Source organism: Neoarthrinium moseri, assembly GCF_022829205.1.
Source record: "Neoarthrinium moseri strain CBS 164.80 chromosome Unknown scaffold57_Wmoseri_CBS_16480, whole genome shotgun sequence".
Classification (NCBI taxonomy): Eukaryota; Fungi; Ascomycota; class Sordariomycetes; order Amphisphaeriales; family Apiosporaceae; genus Neoarthrinium; species Neoarthrinium moseri.
This window is the reverse complement of record NW_026055171.1, coordinates 174,775-201,077: the sequence shown is the minus strand read 5'-3', so window position 1 is coordinate 201,077 and position 26,303 is coordinate 174,775. Positions and strand designations below refer to the sequence as shown.

The following is a 26,303-nucleotide window of genomic DNA, read 5'->3' as shown; positions in this document are numbered from 1 at the left end:
AACACAGTTTCAAATCCAAGGTTGGAATTTTCTCAGTTGTGCGCGAGGCCGGGGGAGGTGGTGGTGCAACCCGTGCGTGAGATGTTTGGAAAATTTCGAGCGAACTTGACATCTCGGGCACACGACACAGCAGGCGCGACTTCCTGCGAAACTCCACCACGGGCCCAGACTGATCACATTGGACACAGAAAATCTCCCGTCATCGAGATTGTTCGACTCCCCGTCCTGGGACGCCATTCATCCATACTCGTGGTGAGCCCGAAGGCCGTTTGAAGCCCATCTTACCCATCATGGAGCCACATACGGGCGATGTGCCTGGTACTCACCATGCGATTCTTTACCAGGACGGTGGCCACGCGCAGAGAGAGGCGCCTAAGTATGGACCTGAACTTCCGGTGAGTTCGCGACCCACCGACGTAGGCTCTCGGAACACACCGCTGTAGCTTGTCGGTAGCTGGGGATTCTCTGAATGAAGGCGAAGGAGATCTGATCTCGATGGTCTGAACGCAGTTTTGAAAGTACTGATAGGTTCTGCAGGAGATTTGCTGGCTAGAAGCAAAGTCAGGTGGTAAATCCATCCCACGTGCTGAGATCACAGCACCCGACGATGCTGTTAGATCACTGCTGTCGGACGCCAAGCACGAGCTCAAACACACGAGATATTTTCTTCGATCATCGGTATCCAGTTCATCTGCCCCCCAGTCGACCCGAGCTACGAAGAGAAACAGACCCAAGAAACAAGCCATGGTGATTGAACTCAAGCCAATCCGAGACGTCAAGAACAGGGTTTCCAAGAAGAAGGGAAAGGATAAGGAACACGAGTCAAGGCGCGTTCGCATTCTAGCAGGCTTAGCCAAGAGCCAGCTCGAGCGGACTTCAAACGACGCCTGCGAGGCCGGCAGTATCGACAAACCCGATGTAGAAGCATCTTGTTATCCTCGTATCAAGGTCAACGACCTCGTGGGAGCGGCCGAACACGCAGCGAGACTGATGAACCCTGAATACTCCTCGTCAGTACCTCGACTCGTCTTCTGGGCTGACGGGTCCTGGAAGTCAGTCAACTATCCGCTCTCAGGGGCTGGTGTTGCATACAAACGCTATCTCGAGCCTGAATCTCCTTGGATTTTTAACGCCTATGGCATGTACGGCTTGTGCAGCCCCAAGGATGCGGAGCTATTCGCAATCGAGCGGGCGCTACGAATCGCCTTCCAGGAGGCACAACTATGCTGCAGACCAGCTGCTGAGGGAGACCATAGCGGAGAAGAGTTATTTCCCACTGTCTTTGTCCTCACCGATTCACAGCCATCGCTTCGCGGGATAGACGAAGGTACCCGGGGTGCTAAACGGCCTAGTTGCCTCGTCAACAGCATTCTTGACGGCATGCAACAGCTGGGCAAGCTGGGTGTCCTGGTCGAACTCCATTGGGTCCCTGGCCACACCAACGTTGAGCATCTTCTTGGAAATAAATACGCGGACCAGCTGGCTCTACTTGGAAGACAGTGCGTGTTGGAGTGGCAACCCGAGATGGCGTACGAACACCGCGGGAAATTCCTTGAGGCCTTTCGGACACCAGTACCTTTTGGACTACAACTTGAGACCGGTGCTGTCAGGATTAAGCAGACGAAGAGGATGATATCATCGAATGGTTTGCCACTATCGCAAGAGACATCATTACCGAAACAACTGGCATCGTCACGTATAGTCGAGCCCGAGAACCTGGGTCCCTGCCTCATCGGTGCGGACCTGGGAGGCGAGCCCATATATCACCGTGGGCCGGGGCTAGATGTGAATGATAGCGTCACAGATGATGAGTTGGAAATCGTGATGTGACCCTTCCGTGGAGAAAAACTCGGCGGGCCATCCCGATCTCGGAATACGCTTGGACTTGCCAAGAAGGAGTTGGAACAACTAGGACGCAATAAAAGGGGATTAGGTATCAAAAAGGGACAGAGTTCAGACTCAACACCGTTGGATGCGCATCAAGTGCTCCAACGTTGGTACTACTAGCATTGGTCTGCGTCCCTTGAAGGCACCTCCGTAGAGTGTCGCGTATCAGCCTGAATTTTGACCCTCAAAGAAACAAACGATGTCCACTTACACAAGTAGCTCAGGACCTTTTGCTCTTCACAGGCAAATCCGTCTTGGGGGAAAAAAAAGCCACTAGATATGATGGGCATAATCGCTTAAAGAGCAGCCATTGATATACTGGAGCATGGCTACGCGGACTGTCAAACGCCAATTGAGAGTGTGTTGATTCCTGGGCTTGGCAAAGACATAAACACCATAGTCGAACGTATATTGTCAATCAGGCTTGGTATGAGGAACCTTCCAACATCATGACGGCATCTTCAATCAGCCAGTTTGCGACCTTTCCTGTCGTGAGATTAAAAAAAAGAAATAATGATACACACCGCTAAATTGGAGAGTGTCACTTGCACATTACAATAAGCGGTAATGAAGAAATGTTAGCAGCACCATTGCTTTTGTTTTTATACGGAAATGTGATACTAAATATTGAGTACTCAGGGGCAGGTGCGGCATTATGTCCAATACAACCAGACAACTGGATTCTACAATTTTCAAGTGACCACAGTGCCAGAGAGGTAGTGGGAACACCAACATAGGATCGGAGCTGTCTCAGAACAATAAGGCACAAGACAGTAATGAGTCATTTCACTTTAGCAGGGAAGCCATTTGATGATTTCAAGCTGCAATTTCGTTGCTTGAATGCTGGGACGAAATGCACAAAGCTCCTCGATGTCAGGAAACGCTGTGAATTGTGAAAATGTGCTGTTAAATCCAAGGCCATTTTTTGGGTCCAAAGAGGAAGATCAGTTACTTATCCAACGCATCTGATCCACTCGATGGACAGTCTGGCCAATTATCATACCACTTGTAAATGGTATAACTCCGTGCAGACATCAGATTGAACAGGCTAGTATATTGCGTCCCCACAGAAAGTGTGATGAGCGCCTAGAATTACTACGACCCAATAGATCATAGGTCTGTCTAAAATAAATATTCTTTGTATCAGCCAATGGTCCACTACCTGCTGCGGCGACTGGGTGAAGCGGCAAGTTAGGCACTCTCGGCACTTTGCCAGTGAGGGTGCAAGTACATCATGAGCGAAAAACATTTGCCGGAGATCTCGCAATCACGTGGGATATTTGCCGCGCACAGATACAGCCCATGCCCATACGGCATTGGTAATTCAATCTCCTTGTATCGCTGGATAATAACCCGGATAATTTCCTCACAAGCTGATTCGCAGGGGACCTGGGATATCTTGTACCCGTTCATCATCTGCTTCTCGATGTCGCCATGTTTAAATTGAAGAGAACACTAGTATGCTACGTAGGCCTTGGGAGAGCTGGGGAAGTCGGTGCAGCACGTCAAGGGAGACTTCATCTTAAAAGGGGTCGTGGGCCCTCTTTTGATGTGCTATTTTACTCGTTTCGATGAATTGTTAGACACCCACCACGATTACTGTAGTAATACCACATAATCAAAATGAGGTGGCTCTACGCATCCATCGCCCTCGTCGCGCCAGCTTGGGCTGGCCTGCGTTTTCAGTGCTCGACTTTGACTTACCAACGCCTCGACCCGGTTGTCCAACCAGGATCAAATCCATCAGCCCATGTTCACCATATTGTCGGCGGCAATGCTTTCAATGCTAGCATGACAGGCGACGTCAGCACGAGAGCTACGTGTACTACCTGCCAGATGTCAGAGGACTTCTCCAACTACTGGACTGCTGTGCTGTACTTCAAGCATCCTACGAATGGGTCTTACCACCGTGTATCAACCATCCCTGTAGTTCCAGGTACAAGCGGCACACAGGGTGGGCTTACGGTCTATTATACCCAGTTCGACTTGAGCAGGGATAATATAAAGCAGCAACCCGTGAAGTCTTTCCAACCAGTAATCCCACCTCCTGTGATTTCGTCGATGCGTGTCAGAATCTAAAGACTATACAGGGTTTCCGTATGACGGTCGGTAGCCCAAGTGTGACTTCACGTCCCCACGTCGGCCTTCGTTATCAGTGCTTGCAAAGCAACGGGAATAGAGGAGCAGAGATGCCTGACCTACCTACCAAGCCATGTCCGGGTGGCATATTTGTTACACACCATTTCCCTGCGTTAGTAACTTCTGCACTATAAAAGCCGGTTTAAACTTGCTCTAACTGGGTTTAGGTGTTGGGATGGCAAGAATCTCGATAGCCCAGACCACCAGTCTCATATGTATAACACGATCAGCTCTGATGGTTTCCCGAATGCGCCCGCATGCCCATCATCTCACCCTGTCCGTATGCCACAAGTTACATACGAAACCGTATGGGATACTGCGAAGTTTAACAGCATGTGGACATCAGGGGCTCCGAACCCCTTTGTGTGGAGCTTCGAAGGTACCGGTGGTGGAACCCATGCAGATTACATGTTCGGCTGGAAAGGTGATGCGCTCCAGCGCGCTATGAACAAGTCAGAATGCTTTTATGATGGGTGTGGCTCCATCACAAAGCAGGCAATGAATACGGCCAACCAGTGCACTGTTAAAGACATGGTTGGTGAAGAAACCGTCGGATGTAAGTTTCGAAGCGTCTATTCGCTAGCTATATATACTGACATGTAATAGGGTTCAAATCACTTCCAGGCATGGGGAGTTCGAGCTAGGTTGGGAAAGGCTCTTTCATAGTGCAGCTCTCAGATACTTCCGTAAAGCTTTAACGGGCACAGTCATAATTTGCAGCTCATGAATTAGAAAAACAACATTCTCAATCTCGCGCAGCCACTTTAATTTGCCATTTTCTGTAGATCATCCAAAACAAGTACAATTATGAGTATCCCCAATTCTCATTTAGCCAGTCCATCGCAAAGATATCATCTACTACCCCTCCTCCTCGTCCGACCATGGAACGGTGCTATACTGTTCCCATTCCTTCGGTATCTGAATAACGGCAGACCTCATGTATATATGCTTGCCGCCTTTCCAGTCAAGCCCCTCAATGCAGCCCCCTTTCACACTGACTGTTGGCCGGGGCTTGCCATCTTTCCCAATGATGCGGTGGAACATTCTGGATCCGCAATCAGGGCAGAAATAGCAGTCCATAGTACCCCCGCCATCGGTCGGTCGTGTGAACACCTTCAACTTTGATTTGAGCTCGGACGTTAAAGGAAACAAGCCCTCCGCAGGATAGATAGCTGAGGTGCCGTATGCGCTAGCTGACTGCTTCTGACATTCCGTGCAGTGACAGTGGAACAAGTCAATGTACTGGGCTGATGGTGTTGTAAAGCTGATGCTTCCACATTGACAACGGACTCTCAGTGGCTTGCTTTGCGTCGACATGTTGAAAACAATCGTGCGATGTGGATTATCACGGAGCGATAGTCCTGAACGACAATGCCGAGTAGTCAAGGCGCGCTTAGAAAGGTAAAGCAACGCGACGGAACTCCCTGTCACCTGACCTGTCGCGCGCTGGGCAGGTCGGGTACAGAATGGTGCTTGGTACGCCTCACTCGAAAATCGACAGGCTTTCTGCGTATGTCGTAGTGCGAGCCTTGTGGGTTGAATTAGCCTTATCGTGCCCATGGTGGGTGACAAGGCGTAGCCGCGTAGGTGAGGAGTCGACGTGGCGCTGAGGTCCTGCAGGTCTAAGACTACAGTACTGTAGGACGTCTGGTTCTGCACTGTACATTTTTGCGCAATTAGTCCAACTACCCAAGCGACGGAAAAGTCGCTGCAAGCTTATTAGACAGCTGCATTCCTGTTTGATATCAGCTCGCTCCATTCACAATCGGTTATCAATCTCCGTTACTATACGCTGGAAGGTCGCCTTGTTAAGGATTTTGCACGTGGATCATCGCGATGCTTCCCCTTCTGCTGCCTCGGGGATATTCGGTTTGGGTATCGAATGGGGCTGAGCATCAGGCTGCGTCAACTAGCGGGATGTAGTGCAACCACACTTGAAAAGGTTGGTGACTGCTTATTTAGGGAGAATATCTGCAGAGCTCACAGGATACATGATTCACCCGTACCCCTCTGATATTGTCTCAAAAGAAACTCGGGTTGTTCGAATAGTAACATCGAATCTCTTCTGCGTCGCTACTGTTTCGATTGCCTCGTGGCCATGGCGGATCCCTTTTCTATCAGCGCCAGCATTGCAGGACTTATTGGACTTGCCGATGTCATATTTATCAAAACATTGCAATGCCGAAAGCACTTGAAGCTAGCCAAGAATGCTGATGACGACGTGAAAAGGATAGCAGATCAAATCAGTGCAATCGCTGGGACCTTGAAAAGGCTAGAGCTTCTTGCCCAGGTTCTTGACGACGAACCGTTCGACGAAACCCCGAGTCTTGGTGTGGTCATCGCCTGCGACCGCACGTTGAGTCTTATTCAAGGAAAACTTAGAAAAGCTGAGAAAGGCCTTAATAGTCCGAATAAATTCAGCCAGTGGAAGGGAAAGCTCTTGTGGCCATTCTCGGTTGAGGAAACGAAAGACCTACTTGCCGACCTATCGCGACACCAGAACCATCTGCAATTGGCTATATCAGCCGATTCAATGAACGGTCTTCTTCTCTGTCTTTCCAGACAGGAGTTTCTGGGGAGGGCCATGGCTAAGATGGAAGGCCAAGTTGAGCGCATAAGCGATATCGTCGTTAGGGTAGAGATCTCCACCAAGCGGCAAAAAGTTCGCGACTTTTCCCTGAAAGTAAACCCCCAAGAGGCTCTGGAGACAAACTTGCGACTCCGTTATCCTATGACAGGCATATGGATCCGGAACTTGGCCAGCTATCAACGGTGGCTCGATAGTTTACATTGCCGACTGTGGCTCTCTGGTATTCCAGGAGCTGGGAAGTCGGTTCTAGCCGGGACTCTCATTGAAGACGCTTTACAGAGAAGCGGGACCGATACTGCTGTTGCTTACTTCTTTTGCGATTATCAAAATCAAGAAACTCTGGCCACCCTCAACATACTAAGCACGATCATTGCCCAAATCTCTCTGCAAAGTCCACGGGCCTTTGACATCGTTGAAGAATATTATGATGAACTGCATCCCCCCCAGAGTTTGGAGAAGGGGCCGCATATCGTGGGCCTCCAGCGTATCTTGCAGGAAACATCCTACGAGTTTGAGAGAGTCTTGATTGTGGTGGATGGAATCGACGAGGCTAATGGCCTAATAACCGAGCTTCTTCCATCCCTCTTGGAAATATTGACATGCGAAAAGATTTCCCTAGCCTTGATCAGTCGTGACGAAGTCGCTACAGATTTCTCCGAGATTTCTGTTGCAGCGACCGGCGACGATATGAAGCGATATGTGACGGGTGAAATCGAAACACGGGTGCGCTCGAGAAGGCTGCGAAACATCGGAATTCAAATGAAAGAGGAGATACTTGAGTGCCTACTGGAAGGTGCCTGTGGCATGTACGTGCTTACCGGGCACTACTAAGCTATGAAACCCACTCACTAACTCAACCTCAGGTTTCGATGGGTCGCGTGTCAGATGGATTACCTTTGCGAGTTCACCACTGATAAAAGGCGCCGCGAAGCATTGCAGAATTTACCGCGAGATCTTCCAGAGAGTTACCATCGCATCATTGAGAGAGTCCCCAAGTCAAATGAAGACATGGTTATTACAACCTTAAGTTTCATTGCCTACGCGCGACAGCCGCTAAATATCGAGCAACTTCGTGAGGTGGTATCCGTGCCCCCACTGGGTGAGCGGCTGGAAGTCCAGGACTATGAACCTACCGATGAAATTTTGCGCGCTTGTAGCAGCCTGATCCGCAAGTCGCCAGATGGAAAACGGCTTACCTTTGCACATGCTTCCGTTCGACAGTACTTGGAGAGTGGGGAGTTACTAAGAACGTCCCTCAACCAGTATCATCTCAATCCTTCGAACGTGTCCAGAATCATGGCCACACGATGTCTTCGGCTACTGCAGGTCGACAATTTCGTACGCCCGGCTCTTGGATGGGAATCAGAGCTGCAAGAGGTGCTCCAAAGGCATAAAAAGTTCACATTCTACGAGCATGCCTCTGCCTGGTGGCCAGAATATGCATATGAACACATGAGACATTCCGACGTTAAAGAACTCTCCATAAATCTACTCCGCGACGGTGGAGATGGTGCATACACTGCCTGGATGACTTCGTTTTCACTCCGAGCTGGGCTGTGGGCGGGGACAGTGCTCTCTGACTACGGCGGCAACAGGTTCATCAATCCCACTCGCGCGTTGACCGCCAGGTTCCTCGCACCGACTTTCACGCCACTGCACATGGCTGCGCTCCTGGGAATGTCTGACTTGTGTCGACAACTAGTAACCGGTATTGAGATTCAATCGTCGACTCAACTTTCGCCTCTCGACTGCGCCGTTATGGGGCCACAGCTATTTGCATCACAGTTGTTCTTTGCTGAGGACAATGTGGACATCGACGCGGATCTGGAACTATGGGGCGGCTGGAATAATTTCTGGTTATAAATGCCCCTAGTGGAAATACAGAAAACCGTTCAGGTGCTTTTGGGCACAGAAAGGACAGTCGGAGAATTGACAACGACTCGAATCGATCACTTACTAGCAACAGTGGTTAACAGGGCATCTTTTGAGCACGCAATAGTTCTCGGTGTCCTCCCTGATATCATTACCACACTTGGAGAGGCTGCCTTCAAAGTCTTGAAATCCGGAGCCAAATTATCCGCTGCTATTCATCAATGCTGGAAACTAGAACCTTGGCTGTTCTGCGACATAAAGGACATGCAAACAACAGAGGATTCCTTCCGCCGCCTTATTGAGTTATTGAATTCCTTTAGTGAACCGCACAGTATCGCAACTCAGCTGTGTACGCTTGTGTGGGAATCTGCTCTGGCTTGGAACCTTACTTTCGCGCGTGATCCATTCTTCGTGAAGTCAACCATCTCATTCACTGTGGAGGCATTGGTCACATCTACGTTTACAGGTGTTGAACAAGACAGGTTGGCATTTGTCCAATCTGCAATAAAAGACCCCCGGATAGACCCCACCAGTGTTATCTCAAACTCTCTTTCGTTGCTTGAGGTTGCTGTGGAGTATGCGTCTCTCAATATGGTCCAGCTGCTAGTGGAAGCTGGTTGCAGCGCTGCTCCACGCCCAGACCAGACCTCTGGCCCAATGCACATGTGGGCATTACGAGGAAAATTCATCAATAAGTCTGAATGTGAGCTCATTCTTCGTCTACTGCTACGTCACGGCGCTTCTACTTTGGAACAAGACGATGACGGGGACACTGCGTGGCATATTGCCTGTGATAGCCCTTCTGCTCTGGAGGCATTGTTCGCAATTGAGGATGAAGATATAATCACCAAAGCTATGTCGACTGAAAATAATAACCGCCGCACCGTCCTCGCCCATGCACTGGAGGGACAGAATGAACCATGCGTTCTTCTGATCATTTCCCATATCACCAATGACCCGGAATAGTTCCACCATTCGGAAGACTTGCTTTCAACTCTAGCTGCCAAGATGGGGAGCCATAGAGTCATTAATAGCCTTTTGGCTCTGGGATTTGACCTTCATCCCCACCAGGAAGGAACTCCATGTCCTTTGCTTCATGTTGGGACGGCATCGACCACGGAAGCTGTCAAATTACTCGGGTATTGCTGTGATAACTTGTGTCGGCTGCGAAATTCTAAACAAACCCCAATCGTTAACTTTGTCAGACGGTGCCTCTTGCATAAAGAGGGCGATGAATACCTGCCAGTCACGCCTTCGGAATCAATACTATGTGAGCTCCTAGAAATACACGCATCAGACACGGAACCTCGAGGAGCAGTGTATATCTGGCAATCTCTATGTTCCATGTTTAAGAATGATTTGCACTCCGTTTCGTTTCCCATTGCAGCTCTTGAATCTGCCGTGGAGGCTACGGTTATGAGCCTGATAAAGCTTGGACTACTGCAACAATACGAGGCTTTAACAGACCAGTGCAGCCTGGATCCTCTGTTGTCTACCTTTGGCTTGGCATGTACTACTTGGGAGCCTAGGTTTGTTCAAAGAAGAGCTCAGGTTCTCTACAAAACGTTCCCGATGCCGCCAGTGCTAATACTGCACATTTTGAAAGCTTCAACCCGGCGATCTGCCTCCAAGGACTCGACAGCATTTACAGCACTCTTAGCTATGGCCTTGTTGCAAAGTCCTTGGACTAAAAGTTTCCATGTTCTGGCAGATTATCTCATTGACCAAGGCGTTGATATTCAGGGTGGGGCTGGTAGATTCTCGCCCCTGGAATATGTCTGTATGCAGAGAGAATTCCAGCCTGAAGTCTTTGGAAAGATTTTAGACCGTGCAGACTGTACACGTCTAAATGAGCTCAACTCTTTCGACCATGTCGCACTCATTCACAGAATCGTCGCGGCCTGGGGACCGCAATCTAAGGCAAAGCGGAAAGAATTGGTAGATCATGGTGCCAACCCAGATGTTCGTCAGGGTAATGGATCACGCGTGACCGCGCTTGGCCAAAGTCTTTGTGTGCTAAATGTTGAAGCAGCATGCGCCCTTCTAGACTTTGGAGCCGACCCAACAGCAAAGGACGGCTTCGACTTCGATGCTCTTGGGGAAGCAGTCGGCCAAGGTTGTGTAGGCTTTCTGGAGAAGTTAGTTGCGTGGGATAGCGAACATACAGATCGATCGATCAATTGGCAACGGCATTACACCATCGCCTGTCGTCAGGATCGGTAATATCGATACCATTTGAATGTCTTACACCTTGCCTGCAGAAGTGGTAGTAAGGCGGTCATTGAATTCTTCCTGAGTAGGGGAATTTTTGGCATCGACTGTGCTACTCCTTCTTATGGTGCTACATGCATGCATTTTGCAGCCATCAGTTCTGACGATTGCGATACTCTGCAGATCCTGGCTGAGCTTGGGGCATCCATTGACGTCCCGGATGTAGACGGAGATACGCCTTTACACTGGGCTGTGAGTTTTGGAAAACCCTGCAATGCTGAAGGTCTTTTGAAGCTCGGATCGTCCCAGTCCAAGAATTCAAAGGGGCAGACTCCATTCCACCTGGCATTGTACATAAATAACACGAGGCTTATTCAGGTCTTTGAGGACCCCAACCGCGAACGCATTGAGGAAGCCACCGAGGCCGCTAAAATAAGTGCCTCTTCCGGCAAACTTTTGCTTGAAGATGCCATCACGGAGGGCTCACTGGAGAGGTGCCACCTGTTAATTGACACGCTCAAGCTCTCTCTCTGCTGTCTCCTCATGCCTTCCCGCGCGACACCTTTGCAACTTGCCGTCACTTGCGGCCAACGAGATATTACCGAATGGCTGCTTCGGAAGGGCGCATCAGTACTTAAAGACCAAGATCCACCGGCTCTTCTACGTCTGGCCATTGAATCTGTACGAGGCAACCCAGCACTGGCTCTCTTGCTAGATGCGTATATCGAATCAGGATACAGCGTGCTAAACCATCTACAAGGGTTACTTTCATTTGCAGTCCGCAAAGGAGATCTAGTGGCCATGGAAAGCATCATCAATCATGTCAGAGTCCATGCTAAAAGATACGAGTTAGTGGTCCTCCTTGCAAATTCGATCTCGTTTGCACTGCGCCTTTTGCTAATGCTAATGTTTCGTGTTAGATACCTCCTGAGACTTCATCCCTCTACTGCTCTTGCCGCTCTTCTAAATGACAGAAGTATAAAAGGGGAAGGATATGTTCCACTTCATCTAACAGCAAGTGACGGGTTGCTGCATGAAACCCAAGTTCTCGTACAGAGTGGCGCGGATATAAACATCAGAGATTGGCACTATCGAACGCCGCTTATCGCAGCTAGCTTGTCAACCAGACCAGGTACAGTAGAAGTTGTTAGGTACCTGCTTGATCATGGAGCCTTAATCGAACCACAGGATAAACTAGGAGGAACCGCGATTTTGTGGAGTGCAGGTACATCTTCGGAGAAGCTTAGATTGCTCCTCAAATATGGAGCTTCGACTTCGAAGAAGTTCTACAGTGGAGCCACTGTCTTGCACAGGCTGGCTTTGCCTCTGACAGAATTTAAGGGCAGCTGTGAATTGTTTGTCGATCTCGTCGCACATGGGATGAACCCTTATTCACCGAATGACTTTGACATTACTCCATTGCACATCGCAATGTGCAACAATCACTTCAAGAGTCTTCTTCTTAACGGCGACTTTTCAATTCAAGGACTGGTCAGTATTCAGCGCTGCAGCAACTATGGGAGAGCTCGAAGTGGTCAACAATCTTATTGAATGCGGTTATGATATCGACCGAGAAGATTGCCCCCAAGGCACTGTCCTCATGGCTGCCTGTGGTGCTGGACATATTTCCGTGGTCAAAACGTTGGTTCGTCATGGAGCAAAGTTGCGCTACAGAGACAAGAAAGGGGAGAAATCTGGGTTGCAGCTCTCATTATCTGGTCAGTATAGAGATATTGTTGACTGGATTCTAGTTGGCCAGCATAACGAGCAACTTCGACTGGAACGCAAGCCGGATACAGACGAGGGACTCGATAAAGAGCAAGTGTGGACGTGGAGTGGGCCCGTCAAAAAGCTGATGATCACCTTTGATTGCTATCGTAGGCCGGATGAGTCAACCAAGGACTACCTGTTCAGATTGGTGGACATTAGGAAATCAATGATAGGGCAAGTTCTCTTAGACACACCCATACGACGGGGAGACCTTGGCTGCTGTTGGACAGGAGACATCGAAGTTCAGAATTTTGATGCTCATATTCAGATGAACCTAAAAGGTTGAGATGAAATTCAATTTGTCACAAGATTTCAAGCACCTTCACTCTATGTTCAGCCGAGGAATGAACAGTCTGAAGCAAATGATTCAACATTAGTAGTAATCTCTGAGGGTACCCGAAACTTACGACAAACCCGCCGCCACATCCCGTGACACAACTACGAGCTTGATGACGCGTATATGGGCTTCACCGCAATCTATAGCTTTCAATGGAATGGGAAACGGTCCCTGGGCGCTCAAGCTCTAAGCCATTGGCCCGTCTCCGTTCCCAATGCAGAAAGGTGGTTGAATCAAGTAGACGCTAACCTTGGCGGCTAAATTCGTGCTCTGCTATATTGGCAAGGCATGTTATTGACCCCACAGTGCCCAGCCGGGAAACCAGGGGTTAGCATATCGTGAGCCCCTACCGAAGCGTAATAATCTCCATAAACCCAGACGAAACTATCAGGGACACCATGTACCTGGATCATATCGAAGCACTGGGTGCGGCGGAACCACATGATTCGCACAATATCCCGGGCGAAAGATCGTCCTTGGGCTTTTCCGTACGCCCTTGTGGCCACCGCGGTGCGGAATGTACTTAAATGTAGTGTTCTCGTCTCACTACGTGGTACGACAGCGACTGATCATTCGAGGGTCTGCAGGGGACGAAAGAAAACTTTCACGATGCTACTCAACTCATTAGTCCTCTCTCTATCTGTGGCGCTCGGGGCCTTAGCCGTGAGTGTACCAAGCCCTATTGAGGTCATTCGACGTGCCCATACAACTGGTGCTGTGATCACGAAGTGTTCCAAGCCAGGAGTGCTGGCTCTAGCTTTCGACGATGGCCCCTATACCTGTAAGCCCTGAAAAATCTTTGCTATAAATGTTTGAGACTCACATCTGGGTAGTCACATCATCGTTGGTAGACAAATTGGACGCTGCTGGGGCCAAGGGAACGTTCTTCTTCACTGGCACGCTCTATGGTTAGTGCGAAGATGAACACAAGAGTTCTCGAGTCTAATCCGTTCAAAGGTTGCATATATAACCAGAAGGCCGCCGTCAAAAAGGCATATGACAATGGTCATCAAATTGCCTCGCATACATGGTAAGACCCAGCACCGTTGCGGAGTAGAGCGGCGGATATGGATAGAGACTCTGACTTTCAGAAAATAGGACACACGCCAACCTGGCCAACCTGGGCACGTCGCAGATCCAGACCGAGATGACAAAGGTGGAGCAGGCGTTCGTTAACATCTTCGGCAAGAAGCCGGCGTATATGCGGCCGCCGAACCTGGCAACCAGCAGTAGCATGCTGTCGGTCATGAAGCAGATGGGCTACGTAGTCATCACGGACGACATTGACGCCGGCGATTGGAACCACCAGACAGCGCAGCAGAGCGAGCAGAAGTTCACGGCGGCCGGTGCCAGCGGCAATGGCCACATCCCCCTCATGCACGAGACTTACGATTCAACTGTCAATACCCTGGTGCCGTGGCTGATCAACTGGGCCAAGAGTAACAATCTCAAGATCGTCACTGTCGGTAAGTGGAACTCTCCCCTATGCACAAATCAATTCGTCTTAGGAGCTACGGTTGCTGATTACTTGTAATGCAGCCGAGTGCCTAGATGATGCTGCCAACATGTACCAGCCCGGCAACTTCACTGGAAACGGGGCATCGAGTTGCTAGGGCTGGTGGACATAATGCTTGGGACTTGGGTACTGCGAAATTTACTTGAAGCATCAGGCCATAGATGGAAACTTCTTCATGCATTGGTATGATTGGCGTCAACGTGAAATGGGAGAAATTTTTCGCTGCCAAGAGTATAAATCCCAAGGAATCCCTCTCGGAAGATGTCCATGGAGAGGCTACCTGCCACAGTTTCTGAAAGACTTTGCCAACAGTAATACCGAGTCTCTTCGAGTTGCGTGATTACGATGTGGCCTTGTTCAAGCCTGATCCAGAGGCGTCGTACTACGACACTCAGCCAATTCAATCCTCGATGACCTGTGTCTAGGGCGAAAGTCAGACGTGCTACTATTGCTAATATCAGTCGCTGGAGACGAAGTCTGCTTTTGAGCCACCGAACTCGATAATCCTCTCAAGTTCCACAGTCCGCGTCATTCTTCCTAACATATGTCCGGTCCCAGCTACTTCTTAGCCTCAAGGCGAGATGCTCTTGCATCGGCTACGCTGGCAATTTGGGCATGTGCCTTCACAGACATAACCCTTGGGCTGTCGTTCATCGTGAGGTACATGATCAGTGACTCTTGTGGTTCTTGTGCAGAACCCTCCAACCTGCGGAATAGACGACGTGTGATGGCAGCTTCTTTGCAATCATGACACAATCCAGCCTCACCGATCCTGTAGTGAGCGAAACTGTTGCATGGGGATAGAGTGGCTTGGAGAGTGTCAAAGACATTGGCAAGGGACTTGGGTAGATGGACATCCTCCAGCCATTTGTCGATGTTGCGCTGGTGTGAACGGTTGCAGAAGCCAAGATCGTGCACGCAAACGCCTTGGCTGACCTTGTCGGGGGTAGCTGTGGAACTGCCGGCACGGGCCCGATCTCGGGCAGTATAGAAGTGAGAGGCTACAAACGCGATGTATGCGCTTCGACAGAAGAGCGTATGATCTTGGAAAGCGTCAACTGTGATCCATGTGCGGCTTGATGCTGCTCTTACCGATAATGTCCGTGGGCAAAAGCTCCTCTGCGTCTGCGCTGATCTTTGGCATCTCAGCACCTGAGATGCAGTAGCTCAGTCGATATGCTGCCTGTCGAAATGTTATTGAGAAGCCAAGGAAACAGGCAACGGCAAGATATTCCCACTCGTTGAGACAGTGAGACGAGTGAAAGACCTCCTGTGATATGATCATTTTCCTCCTGTCCATTTTCGTCTGGAGCAGTTCCTGTAGATTGTGCTGTTGACAATGCCTCGCAAGCCAAATTAATAAATGGGTGTGATCAGGCTTGTCCAGGTCATCCAAGCCAGAGTCGACATCAAGTAAGAACTTGAATTTCTCGTGGTTGGCGATTGGAAGGTGTACGACGCCCAGCGCGCCTTGCGGCTTCACAGCGGAAGCTTGAGTGACGGCCTGCGCCCAGGCAGGAAACCAAGTGGTGAGGGTTTTTGACGAGACAATGTATGCTCGTTCGTCTATCTTGGGGCGTTTGCGGCGCTGTTCTTGGGTAAGGACCTCCCCGGGGGCCAGCTGGAATACGGGGAGGTCGAGATGGTCTCCAAACGCGAAGATCTCCGTGGCACCGTGGACCTCCTCTGTTTATAGGTCAGCTGCAGTCGCGCCAAATCGAAATTGCATCCAAGGTATCCTTCCTGTCTTGCAGCTGAGCCGGTGCGATGATGGGGAAATTCATGGCGGCTGAGGTATGCTTAGAAAAGGGTGAGCTGCAAGAAGGCCGCAGTAAAAGTACGAGGTGGAGGAGTCTCGTCACAAAAGCCAATGTAGAAGTGGAACAATCGAACGCGGATGACATTATTCTAACGGTACTACCTAGTCACACTCGCGCACCATGCCTCAAAATTTCATGGCCAATCCCGTGCCACATTCCGCTTTGAACTCCATACCGACCGCAATGTGATTGGGAATAAGGCCAAGTCTTCCCCAAGGGATGATGAAGCGGCCGTTGTGCTTCAGCCCGATCTCAGGCGAAAGCCCAGCAAAGATCTCGGTGTGCGCGCCTGCCTCAACGCCCTTGGATATCACACCCTAGTGAGGTCAGCTCAAGACCTGATTATTGATGCCCAGAGATCTTTCGATTTACTTACGATGACATTTTGAAAAACTGGGGGGAAATTCTTCTGTAGATATGTTTTCAGTATACCAGGATACGCAGGCTGTGTGCATCAGATCAGCACTGCGGTTCTGGCGTTTGGTGTCCCGAGAAGCATAGCTCACCACGCAGGTGATACCCTCCGAACCAAGGCGCTTGACATCTTGGTAGGCGAGGAACACCATGCCCGACTTGGACTGCATGTAATTGTCAAGTGTGTTCTCCAGCAACGTTGGTTGATTGTCGTGCTTGTGCCAGACCACACCTCCTTTGGGCGTGGCCAACCCGATCATGGATGAGACCCAGACGACTCGCACGCTGCCTAGCGCCGACTTTCTCGACGTGCTGATCAAGGTGGATGTTGGCCAAGTTGTGCTGGCGTCGACAGTCATGGCCGAATCACGGCCGGCACCCGTGGGAGGCGGCCGAGTGCTGGCTTGTCCGGACCAGCGACATGTTTGCAATCATTCTTCGGACGCGGCAGGCGAAACACCGTACACTATATTATTCTATGGGGCTATCATGCTGAAGCATGTCCGGCTACAAGACGGCCAGGACGATGTGGTTCGGCCGGGCCAGGTTGATATACAATCAAATAAAGCCGAGTGGGTTCCCCGCCACTCGACCGGGCGGCCTTTGGGTTCTGTCTCCGAGGCCGTGTGTGCCTGGCCGACATCATCTCTATATTGTCTGACCACGAAGGAGGCGCACAGGCCTGTGTAGGCCAGAAAATCGCCATGGATATGTATGAGGCCTGCTTGGTTCCTGGAAATGTTGATCGATGGTTTACAAGGGGACGATTGTGTGATTAGCCATAGGTCGGTCGGTATGTCTTTGAAGACCAATTGACACCGGCAAGTCCAGTAAGTCCAGTGAGTCCAGCGGCAGGACAAGTCGCCAAAGGGTGCCTTTATACTGCGCCACCCGAGTTGAGCAAGTCAAACTTGCACAAGTGCAGTGCCGTGCGGTGTCAGCCACAGCCAAACCCGGGCGCCCCCGCCCCCCCCCACATAAAATGAAAAGCGGGGTATGGGGGCTACGCTGACTGGTCCACGGGGTCGCTCTGGTCTGTCTGTCTGGTGCAGCCGCCCGGTTTGGATTCCCACTCAAAAACCCAAGCCAGAAGATCCGAATCTATACCGACCCGAAGACAAGCCGTGACCGCGAATCCAGACCCAGAGGCGCAACGGGCAGACGGCCATCATGTCGGCGCCCGACGACCTTCAGCCCTCCTATCCCGACCCCGGCCTGGTCGCTGCTGACACCGACGCGCAACAACAACATCAACAGCAGCAGCAGCAGCAGCAGCAGCTGGAGCAGGACCAGGTCGCCCAGCTTGCCGACGACCAGCATCAGCACCAGCAGCACCAGCAATCTCACCATCCCTCGCAGCTCCCGCCCGACCACGAGCACGACCACCAGCAACACCACCACCATCATCATCATCACCATGACCAACAGCATCTTGACCAGCAGCAGCAGCAGCAGCAAGGAGACGAGGACCCGTCCCTGCAGTATGATGGCATCCCGTCGCTGGCTGCCGCCACCGCCGTCGCCCACCATGGCCTGCAGGCCTTAGAAGCTGCCACCGCCGCCCTGCCCGGCGAGCCCAACGCCCTCGTCCAACAGTATGCCCAGTCGGCCTCCATGCATGTGGCCGACGACCAGCAGCAGTATGCCCCCGTCGTCGCCCAGCACCAGCATCCGCACCAGCAGCAGCACCAGCAGTCCATGATCAATGGCGCATCCCCTTCGCCGGCCACCCCTACGAATCAGCAGAAGGTCACCAGGCTGCGACGCGCCTGTGATATGTGCAGCCAGCGCAAGGTCAAGGTAGGAGGCCCTCCCCCCCATCCCCCCAAATCCGCCCCAGAAAGTGCTCCTCCATGGAAACTGACCTTCTGACGCTCGACCTCTAGTGCGACGAGAGCGGCCCGCCCTGCAAGCCATGTCGCGACCTCCACGTCGAGTGCACCTTCTCGCGCGAGATGAAGCGCCGCGGCCCCCCGAACAAGCACGCCGAAGCGGCCAAGGCGGCCAAGCGAGCACGACTGGAACAGGGTCTGGAGACCGGCCTCTCGCCCACTCCCCAGCACGCCGCCGAGGCCCTGGTCTCCATCGGGGGCAGCAGCTTCTTGGACGCCGAGACCATTGCCCCCTGGCCCGTCTTGTCCCTCCTCATAGACGACTTCTTCACCTACATCCACCCGCTCATGCCCTTCCCCCACGAGCCTACCTTCCGCCAGGCCTTCAACGCCCGCACCGACAGAACGAGCCGCGAGTTCCTCGCCCTCCTCGCCAGTATGATCGGCGCCCTGGTCGCCTCCTTCCCGCGGAGCGCCAGGGCTCAGCTCAAGTCCAGCCACAGCACGACCCTCTTCCCGACCGCCGTCACCATGATCGAGCGTTGTCGCCTGGTTGCCATGGATGCGCGAGGGTGCACGTACATGGCCAAGGACGAGTTGACGGTCGACGATGCCGCCACGAGCTACTTCTTGGCCATCGCCGCTGCGTACACGCTGCAGTGGAAGCCCTGCAAGAGATACATGGCCGAGACAATGACCTTCTGCCGAGAGCTCTCGGCACAGCGCCGCGCCGAGGCTCCTTCCAACATCGCCGAGATTGCTGCCGCCCTCACCGGGGCCAACAAACCCGTCGATCATGTGCGGGATCAGATCAGCAAGCGCATCTTCTGGGTGGTGGTCGCTGGCCTCAGGTCCATGACACAGCTGGGCACTTCAATCAATGAGATCCCCCTGCCCCCCCCTACGAATCAGGAGCCCTACCCGGACCTGCCCGTCGAGGTCGACGATGAGTACATCTACGCAGACCAGATCCTAGCGCAGCCTGCAGGCACCCCGTCCTTGATCACCGGCTTCAACCACAACGTAAACACGTACATGGCCATGAACGAGCTCGTGGGCGTCGACATGTGCTATGGCATCAACTTTTTCGAGTGGTCTGCACAGAAGTCCATGCTCAGCAATGCCTTGTCGTCGACAAAGGCTCATCTAGGACGGCTGCCCGACTCCCTGCAGGTCAAGGTCGACCTCGGCCAGATCGAAAACGGCGGTGGAGCTGTCGCTGACGATCCTGCTTTGCAGTACTGCCCGCCCGCATTCCCCGACACCCAACCCGTCAACGACGTGCGGCACACTCTGGCTGAGGACCCGCTCAGGCGGCGACGACTGCAGCTGGAGATACAAAAGGCCAACATCTACGCATCGCAGCTTGCGACGCGCTCCTACTTTGTGGAGCGTTACCTCAACCTGCGCGATTCCCATCGAGGACAGGCGGCTCTAGCAGAGGACGGCGAGGCCAAGGCTGACGGCGACGACGTCAAGGATGAGATAGACGAGATGGTCTACCAGGAGCGGGAGGACATCGTGGAGAACCTCCTGACGGTTCTGACATCCATCACGCAGCGCAATATGGAGCCGAACGGTGTTTCCCTGGTCAACAAGATCCGACAGATCGCGAGTACCCTGTTGAATGATGCCCCTGAGCGCAAGGGGCCCGTGGCCATGAAGGCTGAAGAATATCTCCACAAGTTTCTCGAGATTCTGATGAAGCTTGAGAGAACCGGTGCCAGTACGGCAACCGGAACAGGGCACATGACCCCTCAAGACGAGGAACAGGAGTTGCAACACTGGGCAAGTCTACGAGACTACCAGATCCAGTTTGTTGCCAACGGTGGTTTTCTAGGGTCAGACTACTGATTGGCAGATTGATCATGACAATCAATCAATCTTCTGTACGTAACATTGTGTATATTAGCTTTCTATGACGAGCCTACGTTATGCTCAGGCCCAGACGAAAGAAGTCTACAAGCCACATGGACAAAATCATGGAAGCCTCAAGCATTTAGCCGGAGCATCTAGCCCCTAGCCATCGAGGAGACTTTTGCCAGGCAGCTCTCTAGGAATATGCGATACCCCACAAAGACACTCGATAGAGCATCCCTGTTAGATGATGATCCATCTGTTGACCATCGCGATATGGCGCAGCTCTGCTTGGTGAATCTGTCTCGAGTTGAAGTAATGAATAACTTGATACAGAACCCTCATGCCGCCTCACCATGAATCACCAACGCGAAGCCTCTCACATCGTAGGTCTGACAAGCTGCCAAAAAAAAAAAAAGAAAAAAAGAAACCATATTTTCTACAAGATGTTTCTACTGTTTGTCTCTCGATGTTCATTGCCAAAACATAATGGAGCTTTTGACACACTGCAAACCGGCCACAGTCATAAGAAGCACATGAGAGGAAGCACCACAAACACAAACCCCGGCTCCGACGTAGTCACTCACATCTCGGTACCAACTTTCCGCTCTCTTCAAAGAGCTCAAAAAGCCAGTCCGGTCCTTGTAAAGCCTCGAAAATGGACACAAACTTCCCCATATTCCTAGGAGTCGCCTACAAAGGCTACATCTATATCACTGAGACCCTCGGGCCTGTATTACAATACTACGACGACTATATCAGAGCACCACATCGCAGCTCTCCGGTGATCACTGTCGTGCCGATGCCTAGACCCGACAATATGGCTTCCGACGCCTGGGCCGACCAGTACTGGCGGCCGGGCCTGCGGGCAGACCGACGCAGGTCCGAGAACGCGCGCCGCGTCTGGATCGAGCGGCTGCAGGCGGACCTGAGGAGGCAGCGTGACCGCGAGGAGACCAGGCAGTACATGGAGGAGATGGTGCGGCAGGCTGTGGAAGAAGTTGGACAGCCGACGGACGATGAAGCGGAAGAGGAAGGAGGCTTAGATGGAGTTCAACAGGACGAATTGCAGCCAGAACAGGGAGATAGAGGCCGTAACGGTGGTTCACAGAGAGAAGCTACTAGAGATGGTGGATCACCTCGTGTTGGAGATGGGCTGGTGCCAAGTCTCTTAGGTGAGGACTGGGTCCTCCTAGATTGAGTACGTGCTTGGAGACTCGGAATGCCCACAATATTATGGTAACATAATGTTAAATAACGTAGAAGCAATGGACTGCATTTCACACTAGATATACCCTTGCTTTGGTGTAGCTCACCAATCAACTGCAGTCATCCTTGTTCTTAGGTTCGCCACTCAGTGAACAAAGGCAGACTGGCGCCGGAACCGGCCAACCGTACCTCTGGAAACAAGGCAATCCATTTCAATGAAGCCAAATTCTGGACACCCGTGTCTCCCAATACTTGGGACTCGCGCGGTTTCAAAAACATATTCCCCTAGGAGGAGTTGCGAGAGGCTTCTCTCCAAAACTCAACACTAATCGCGATGAGCAACACTGTATATCCGAGGCCGGGACCCCATGCTTGGGACAACCAAGTTCCTTTATCACCATGGGCTTTGCGTTTTGGCAATAGCAGCGATGCGTATTTCTTATACGGTGCAGACGGGCTTCGTCATTCCGGATTGGCACCGTATGTCCCCCTTCTCGACCCAAGGTTCTACTATGACCTCGATTACATGCGACAACAAGGTCTCGGCTTGTTCCCGACGTACGAGCAGATGGACAACTTGTTCCGTAGCGAGCGTATGCAACAAGATAATCTGTCTGGTCTCAAGATCAGGCAGGCTGGTGCGTTGAACCAATTTGTGTACCCCCTAGAAGCGATGGGAGGGCATTCAACCCGATGGGATATCACAAGAGGTCATACAATGCTTTTGAGTCACCTCATCAGGAGAGATCCATCGAATTGGCTCCCTTGCTTTGACCGGAGTCGGTGGTGGACGCCAGCAGAGGTTCAGACGGCGTACAGAAGAACAACAAACTGGACTGTGGACAACAACAAGATATGGGAGAACCTCGCGGTATCGCTTGAGCTCGTGAACAGGATCCTGAAATTGTTATTCAAAGAGCAGAATGGATGGTGAGTTGTCGACTTCAAGGTGAATCAGACATGGCTTCATCCCTCCCGTCATATGCAACTGACGTAGTTTGGTACTGACCGATCATAGGCTCGATGCAGTCATGTGGGGAGATCGCCTTGAGGCAACACTACCTGGTGTAGGATCAGCTTCCCGAGACCCCATACTAACGCCTTATCCACCCGGGCAGTCGCCCAAACATGACGATGCTGTCGGGCTCAAGCAACGGCCAAAGGCCCAACGACCCTCGCCAGCGGAATACGTGCGCAGGTTCAATGAATTGTCGGAATCTCTCATTCTTACTTTCAAAGACGAATTCTCTGAGGACAACGAAGGCCAGCGGATGGAAGCACTGACTTGCTCAGTCCCTTGGGTAACTTTGAAAGGGTCTACAACCTCACCAATGCTGCTTGCAATCAACACAAGATTTCTAAGGGGCCTTGTAGATGGGGGTTTATCAACAGCCGAGTCATGCATGTATTGGTTCAGGCTAGCTGTTCTTGTGAGGGTCTAGAAAACAACATGGGGGACTTCAAAGACGCTGACTTCTCACAGATTTTGCATGAAACAATAGTTTGTCTTCGCGGTGTGCCTGCCGCCGTGGTGCAAATTCCGATAAGTACTGACATTTGTCGAGTATAGCATGCAATATGGCAATGCCGTTGGCCTCCCGTGGGATCACCGCGCACAAGAGAACCAGTATGTTGCCCTCTCTCTCTCTCTTCTCTCCTGTTTTAGTGCAATTTCTATATGGACCTAGATTCATGCATGCGTAATATACGACGAGACCAAAAGCTTACTCTGTGACGCCAAGTTTATGGAAGGCGAGTTCGCATCCGAGCTAGGCATATCCTTCGAAAACGAAATCTTTGGCGGAAAGGTGAGCTTCACCGGTAATTCGCGGAGGGCTGGGTTCTGGTACGCCCAAGGGCAGCTTGGCATTGTCTTTACCCCGTGGCCGGATCCGCAAGCGTCTTTCCGCTACAACGAGACAATTCAGTCGAATTCCCGAGTCACCGCTGGTGCGTCTGAAGATTACATGGTAAATAAAGAACAACGAACAGCCTACCACGTCCCCGTCTACTGGGTTTCAACTCTTCTGAACGAGGAAAGCTGGAACTGGATTGATGATTCGCTCGGGAGCCAGGCCCTCCGTATCCCTAAAATTCTATTTGCAAACTCGACACAAGTGGTGAATTATTCATTCAATCGGCAGTTCTCTTTGCGTTTGCTTAATGTCGCTGCTGAGGGAGACACTATGACCCGGAGACTGGTGGATATTTGCAAGAGGCTCAGGGAATGGGAGCGCCAATCCATCACTTCTAGTGGGTGGTATCCGCAAGGGTACCTACGGTGGCAGGAAAGCCCTTGGAGCTGGCAATACGCCCGACAAAGAATCGAGGACTTTCGCATTCATCACAGCCAACGAAATTTCGCGGGTGCTACATATTGCGCTCGCCGACTTTTGATGATTGCCGGCAACCTTGTGTGGAATCCCCAGCTGGGACATGAGTATGAGACTTTTTGGATATTTGAAGCGATTGCAAGGCTGATGTTTGCATCAATGCCATTTGCTACTTCCTACCCAATGGGTCAACCTGCGTCAACGTGGAACAGGGTGCACTTCCCGAGTGACGCGGCTAAACGCAGATATCCACAGTGGACGAACGAGACTTTTACTTTTCCCTCCATCATTGTAGCGACCCCTAACCACATACCCAAGATAAATGGAAATACAGTACAGTCACCTTGTGACTGGGTTGAGTCGGCGAAAGATACTATCCAGCACTTTGACCAACAACAGAGCTACGCGGCGATTCGCTGGGTCCGACAGGTCTGGGACGTTCTGTTGGATCTAAGAGAGATGCGATGTAATAGGAGGATTTCGGATACTGAGTGGGGGGAATTCAGCTTCCGAGTGCCGGATTACGATCCCGTTCACTGGGCTACGGCCTCTGGCCCATTGACATGGTATAGGCAATCAGTTTCGAAATACCAGGCCGAAAACCTGAGGGCTCTACAACTTGACGGAAGGGTCAACCTGACAGGCTACATGAAAAGCCCGAAGATCCAGAACGTTTCATTCAGGATGTCATCATCCAAGGCCGAAACTCGGTTTGAAGATAGTATGTCGACTAAATTCTTTCACATCGCAGAGGCAGCAGACAAGCACTGGATCGTGGAACCTAACGAAGATGGGACTTTAGATGTTTTTGACATCAAGGGTTAAGATGAAGCCTATATGAAAGACGGTTGAACCATGGTACTAACATGATGCAGGAATACTGAAGCAATTGCAGCATAAAGACCTCGAATTTGCCGAACTAGTTTCTTGTGGTAAGCAAGGGTATCGGTTGTATGATAGTGGCATTGCGCGTGAACTTCGCGCCTCGATCAAAACCCGGAAGCCCCGAGGCAAGCTTCTTCAATGGATAAGGCCAGAGGAAGTGGCGGAATTCAATGGCGCCAACGAGATGCCGACTTTTGTCTCATTTGGAGGAGACGTCTTTGACATCACGGGTATGATCTCGGCCAATAATTAAGATAAGTTGCTTTGACTAATAACCGGGAGACTTCCAATATGCTTCCATGAAAGAGAAAGAGCTGCTTCACATGAGGCCAGGTGGCGTGATCACCTTCGGTCGAGACTATGGCCAAGACGCGATAGTCGAACTGCTGCTCCGTTTGAAACCTTACCGATGTGGCCTTCTCATGCCAAGGGATCCTGCGCCCAGAAAATATCAGGATCTAAAACTCCTAACGCCAAATACGCTTCGCTTACACGACAATCCAAGCGATGGTATATATACCGCTATAGACGGTGTGGTATATGATCTTAGCGGTACGCATGTGTAATTTATCTCGCCTTCGAAAGAATACTAACCGTTCTGATCTGCGTAGGTTATGTCGATTTTCATCCAGGTGGGCGAAACATTTTGAAGGGAATATCAGGACGCGACGGAACATCAGAGTTCTACAAGTGTCATAACTCAGACCTTCTCTCAAGCCCCGAGTACGCAGGATTGAAGGTTGGTCGCGTTATCACTGAACGAAGCCCTGGCCAGATTCATGAGAATGAGATGGTCCTCCATGGACTGGTGTTCAATGTTCAAGGTAAATTATATTACGTGCGAAATTGGCATGGGATGCTAACATTGGCATCAGATCTCTCCAATGAAGACCAATTCTTGCATAACGCAATTTTGCCACTGTTCGGATCGGACGCAACTGAAAAGTTGGTCAGCGAAGTTGCCTCAGACAGTCAGATTTCCACTCGCCTAGCGCACTTCTACGATCTACAGCGTGGGCGAGTGGTCGCCAAGATCCAAGCACCCAGAGAGCTTGGAGAAGTGTCAACTGACGACTTGGCGAGGCACGCTGACCCTGCCACGTGGGATGGTGCATGGGTGGCAGTTGGGAATCAAATTTTTGACGTTACTTGTAAGTTACGCGAACCGGCTTGTTGAGCGTGAACATGGTCCTGATCATTGATAGCTCTTCTGAGGCACAGGGGTTGGTTGCAGACCACCTCGGCGCTGACAGAGAAACACGCCGGGAAGGAGGTTACGTATAAGCCACTGATGGAATGGCTTGTCAAGGAACAAAGCCACCGCATTATTGCGACGCTTCGGGCTTCGAAGGAGAGGGTACATGAGGATGTGCCTGACTATCGTTTATAACATGTCAAACCACCAATGAAAGTGCGCAGTTGTCAATAGTCCTGTCGATTTGGGGGTTCATCTCATGCAGTCACTACATGTTTCAGCACGGGACTTAGTATTGTATGCGATGTCGTTGGCTGCCTATGTAGTTCTAGTTGAGATGTGGCCCTAAACATTCAAGCTCCCAGATTCATGACCTCTATATCGTCCAAGATGCTTGCGACTCATGGGTCCCCTGTTGGTCTGGTCCCATGAATTC

General features: G+C 51.3%; 8 protein-coding genes across 8 annotated transcripts; 7 read left to right on the top strand and 1 right to left on the bottom strand.

Moving 5' to 3' along the window:
* Window positions 1-290: 290 nt before the first annotated feature.
* JN550_010714 (uncharacterized protein) lies at window positions 291-1,830 on the top strand (the record flags this gene model as incomplete). The annotated part of the gene is made up of 2 exons (XM_049308999.1): window positions 291-395; window positions 538-1,830. 2 exons carry the CDS (start codon window positions 291-293, stop codon window positions 1,828-1,830), a joined length of 1,398 nt encoding a protein of 465 aa, XP_049167370.1.
* Window positions 1,831-3,510: 1,680 nt separating this feature from the next.
* On the top strand, window positions 3,511-4,670 carry JN550_010713 (uncharacterized protein; the record flags this gene model as incomplete). Its single annotated transcript, XM_049308998.1, has 4 exons — window positions 3,511-3,921; window positions 3,978-4,138; window positions 4,194-4,582; window positions 4,633-4,670. The coding sequence occupies 4 exons, from the start codon at window positions 3,511-3,513 to the stop codon at window positions 4,668-4,670; spliced, it is 999 nt and encodes a 332-aa protein (XP_049167369.1).
* Window positions 4,671-6,124: 1,454 nt separating this feature from the next.
* JN550_010712 (uncharacterized protein) lies at window positions 6,125-9,454 on the top strand (the record flags this gene model as incomplete). The annotated part of the gene is made up of 3 exons (XM_049308996.1): window positions 6,125-7,422; window positions 7,480-8,472; window positions 8,593-9,454. 3 exons carry the CDS (start codon window positions 6,125-6,127, stop codon window positions 9,452-9,454), a joined length of 3,153 nt encoding a protein of 1,050 aa, XP_049167368.1.
* Window positions 9,455-10,150: 696 nt separating this feature from the next.
* JN550_010711 (uncharacterized protein) lies at window positions 10,151-12,755 on the top strand (the record flags this gene model as incomplete). The annotated part of the gene is made up of 6 exons (XM_049308995.1): window positions 10,151-10,460; window positions 10,521-10,626; window positions 10,750-11,547; window positions 11,620-11,675; window positions 11,898-12,054; window positions 12,152-12,755. The coding sequence occupies 6 exons, from the start codon at window positions 10,151-10,153 to the stop codon at window positions 12,753-12,755; spliced, it is 2,031 nt and encodes a 676-aa protein (XP_049167367.1).
* Window positions 12,756-13,415: 660 nt separating this feature from the next.
* On the top strand, window positions 13,416-14,419 carry JN550_010710 (uncharacterized protein; the record flags this gene model as incomplete). Its single annotated transcript, XM_049308994.1, has 5 exons — window positions 13,416-13,587; window positions 13,640-13,714; window positions 13,764-13,836; window positions 13,905-14,272; window positions 14,346-14,419. 5 exons carry the CDS (start codon window positions 13,416-13,418, stop codon window positions 14,417-14,419), a joined length of 762 nt encoding a protein of 253 aa, XP_049167366.1.
* A 461-nt stretch (window positions 14,420-14,880) lies between these two features.
* Window positions 14,881-16,915, bottom strand: JN550_010709 (uncharacterized protein; the record flags this gene model as incomplete). Its single annotated transcript, XM_049308993.1, has 5 exons — window positions 14,881-15,365; window positions 15,415-16,008; window positions 16,318-16,459; window positions 16,519-16,587; window positions 16,649-16,915. 5 exons carry the CDS (start codon window positions 16,913-16,915, stop codon window positions 14,881-14,883), a joined length of 1,557 nt encoding a protein of 518 aa, XP_049167365.1.
* An 811-nt stretch (window positions 16,916-17,726) lies between these two features.
* JN550_010708 (uncharacterized protein) lies at window positions 17,727-20,242 on the top strand (the record flags this gene model as incomplete). Its single annotated transcript, XM_049308992.1, has 2 exons — window positions 17,727-18,356; window positions 18,443-20,242. 2 exons carry the CDS (start codon window positions 17,727-17,729, stop codon window positions 20,240-20,242), a joined length of 2,430 nt encoding a protein of 809 aa, XP_049167364.1.
* A 661-nt stretch (window positions 20,243-20,903) lies between these two features.
* On the top strand, window positions 20,904-26,062 carry JN550_010707 (uncharacterized protein; the record flags this gene model as incomplete). Its single annotated transcript, XM_049308991.1, has 10 exons — window positions 20,904-21,420; window positions 21,907-22,384; window positions 22,473-22,746; window positions 23,025-23,081; window positions 23,143-24,508; window positions 24,663-24,902; window positions 24,955-25,224; window positions 25,284-25,496; window positions 25,548-25,823; window positions 25,878-26,062. The coding sequence occupies 10 exons, from the start codon at window positions 20,904-20,906 to the stop codon at window positions 26,060-26,062; spliced, it is 3,876 nt and encodes a 1,291-aa protein (XP_049167363.1).
* Between the last annotated feature and the right edge of the window lie 241 nt (window positions 26,063-26,303).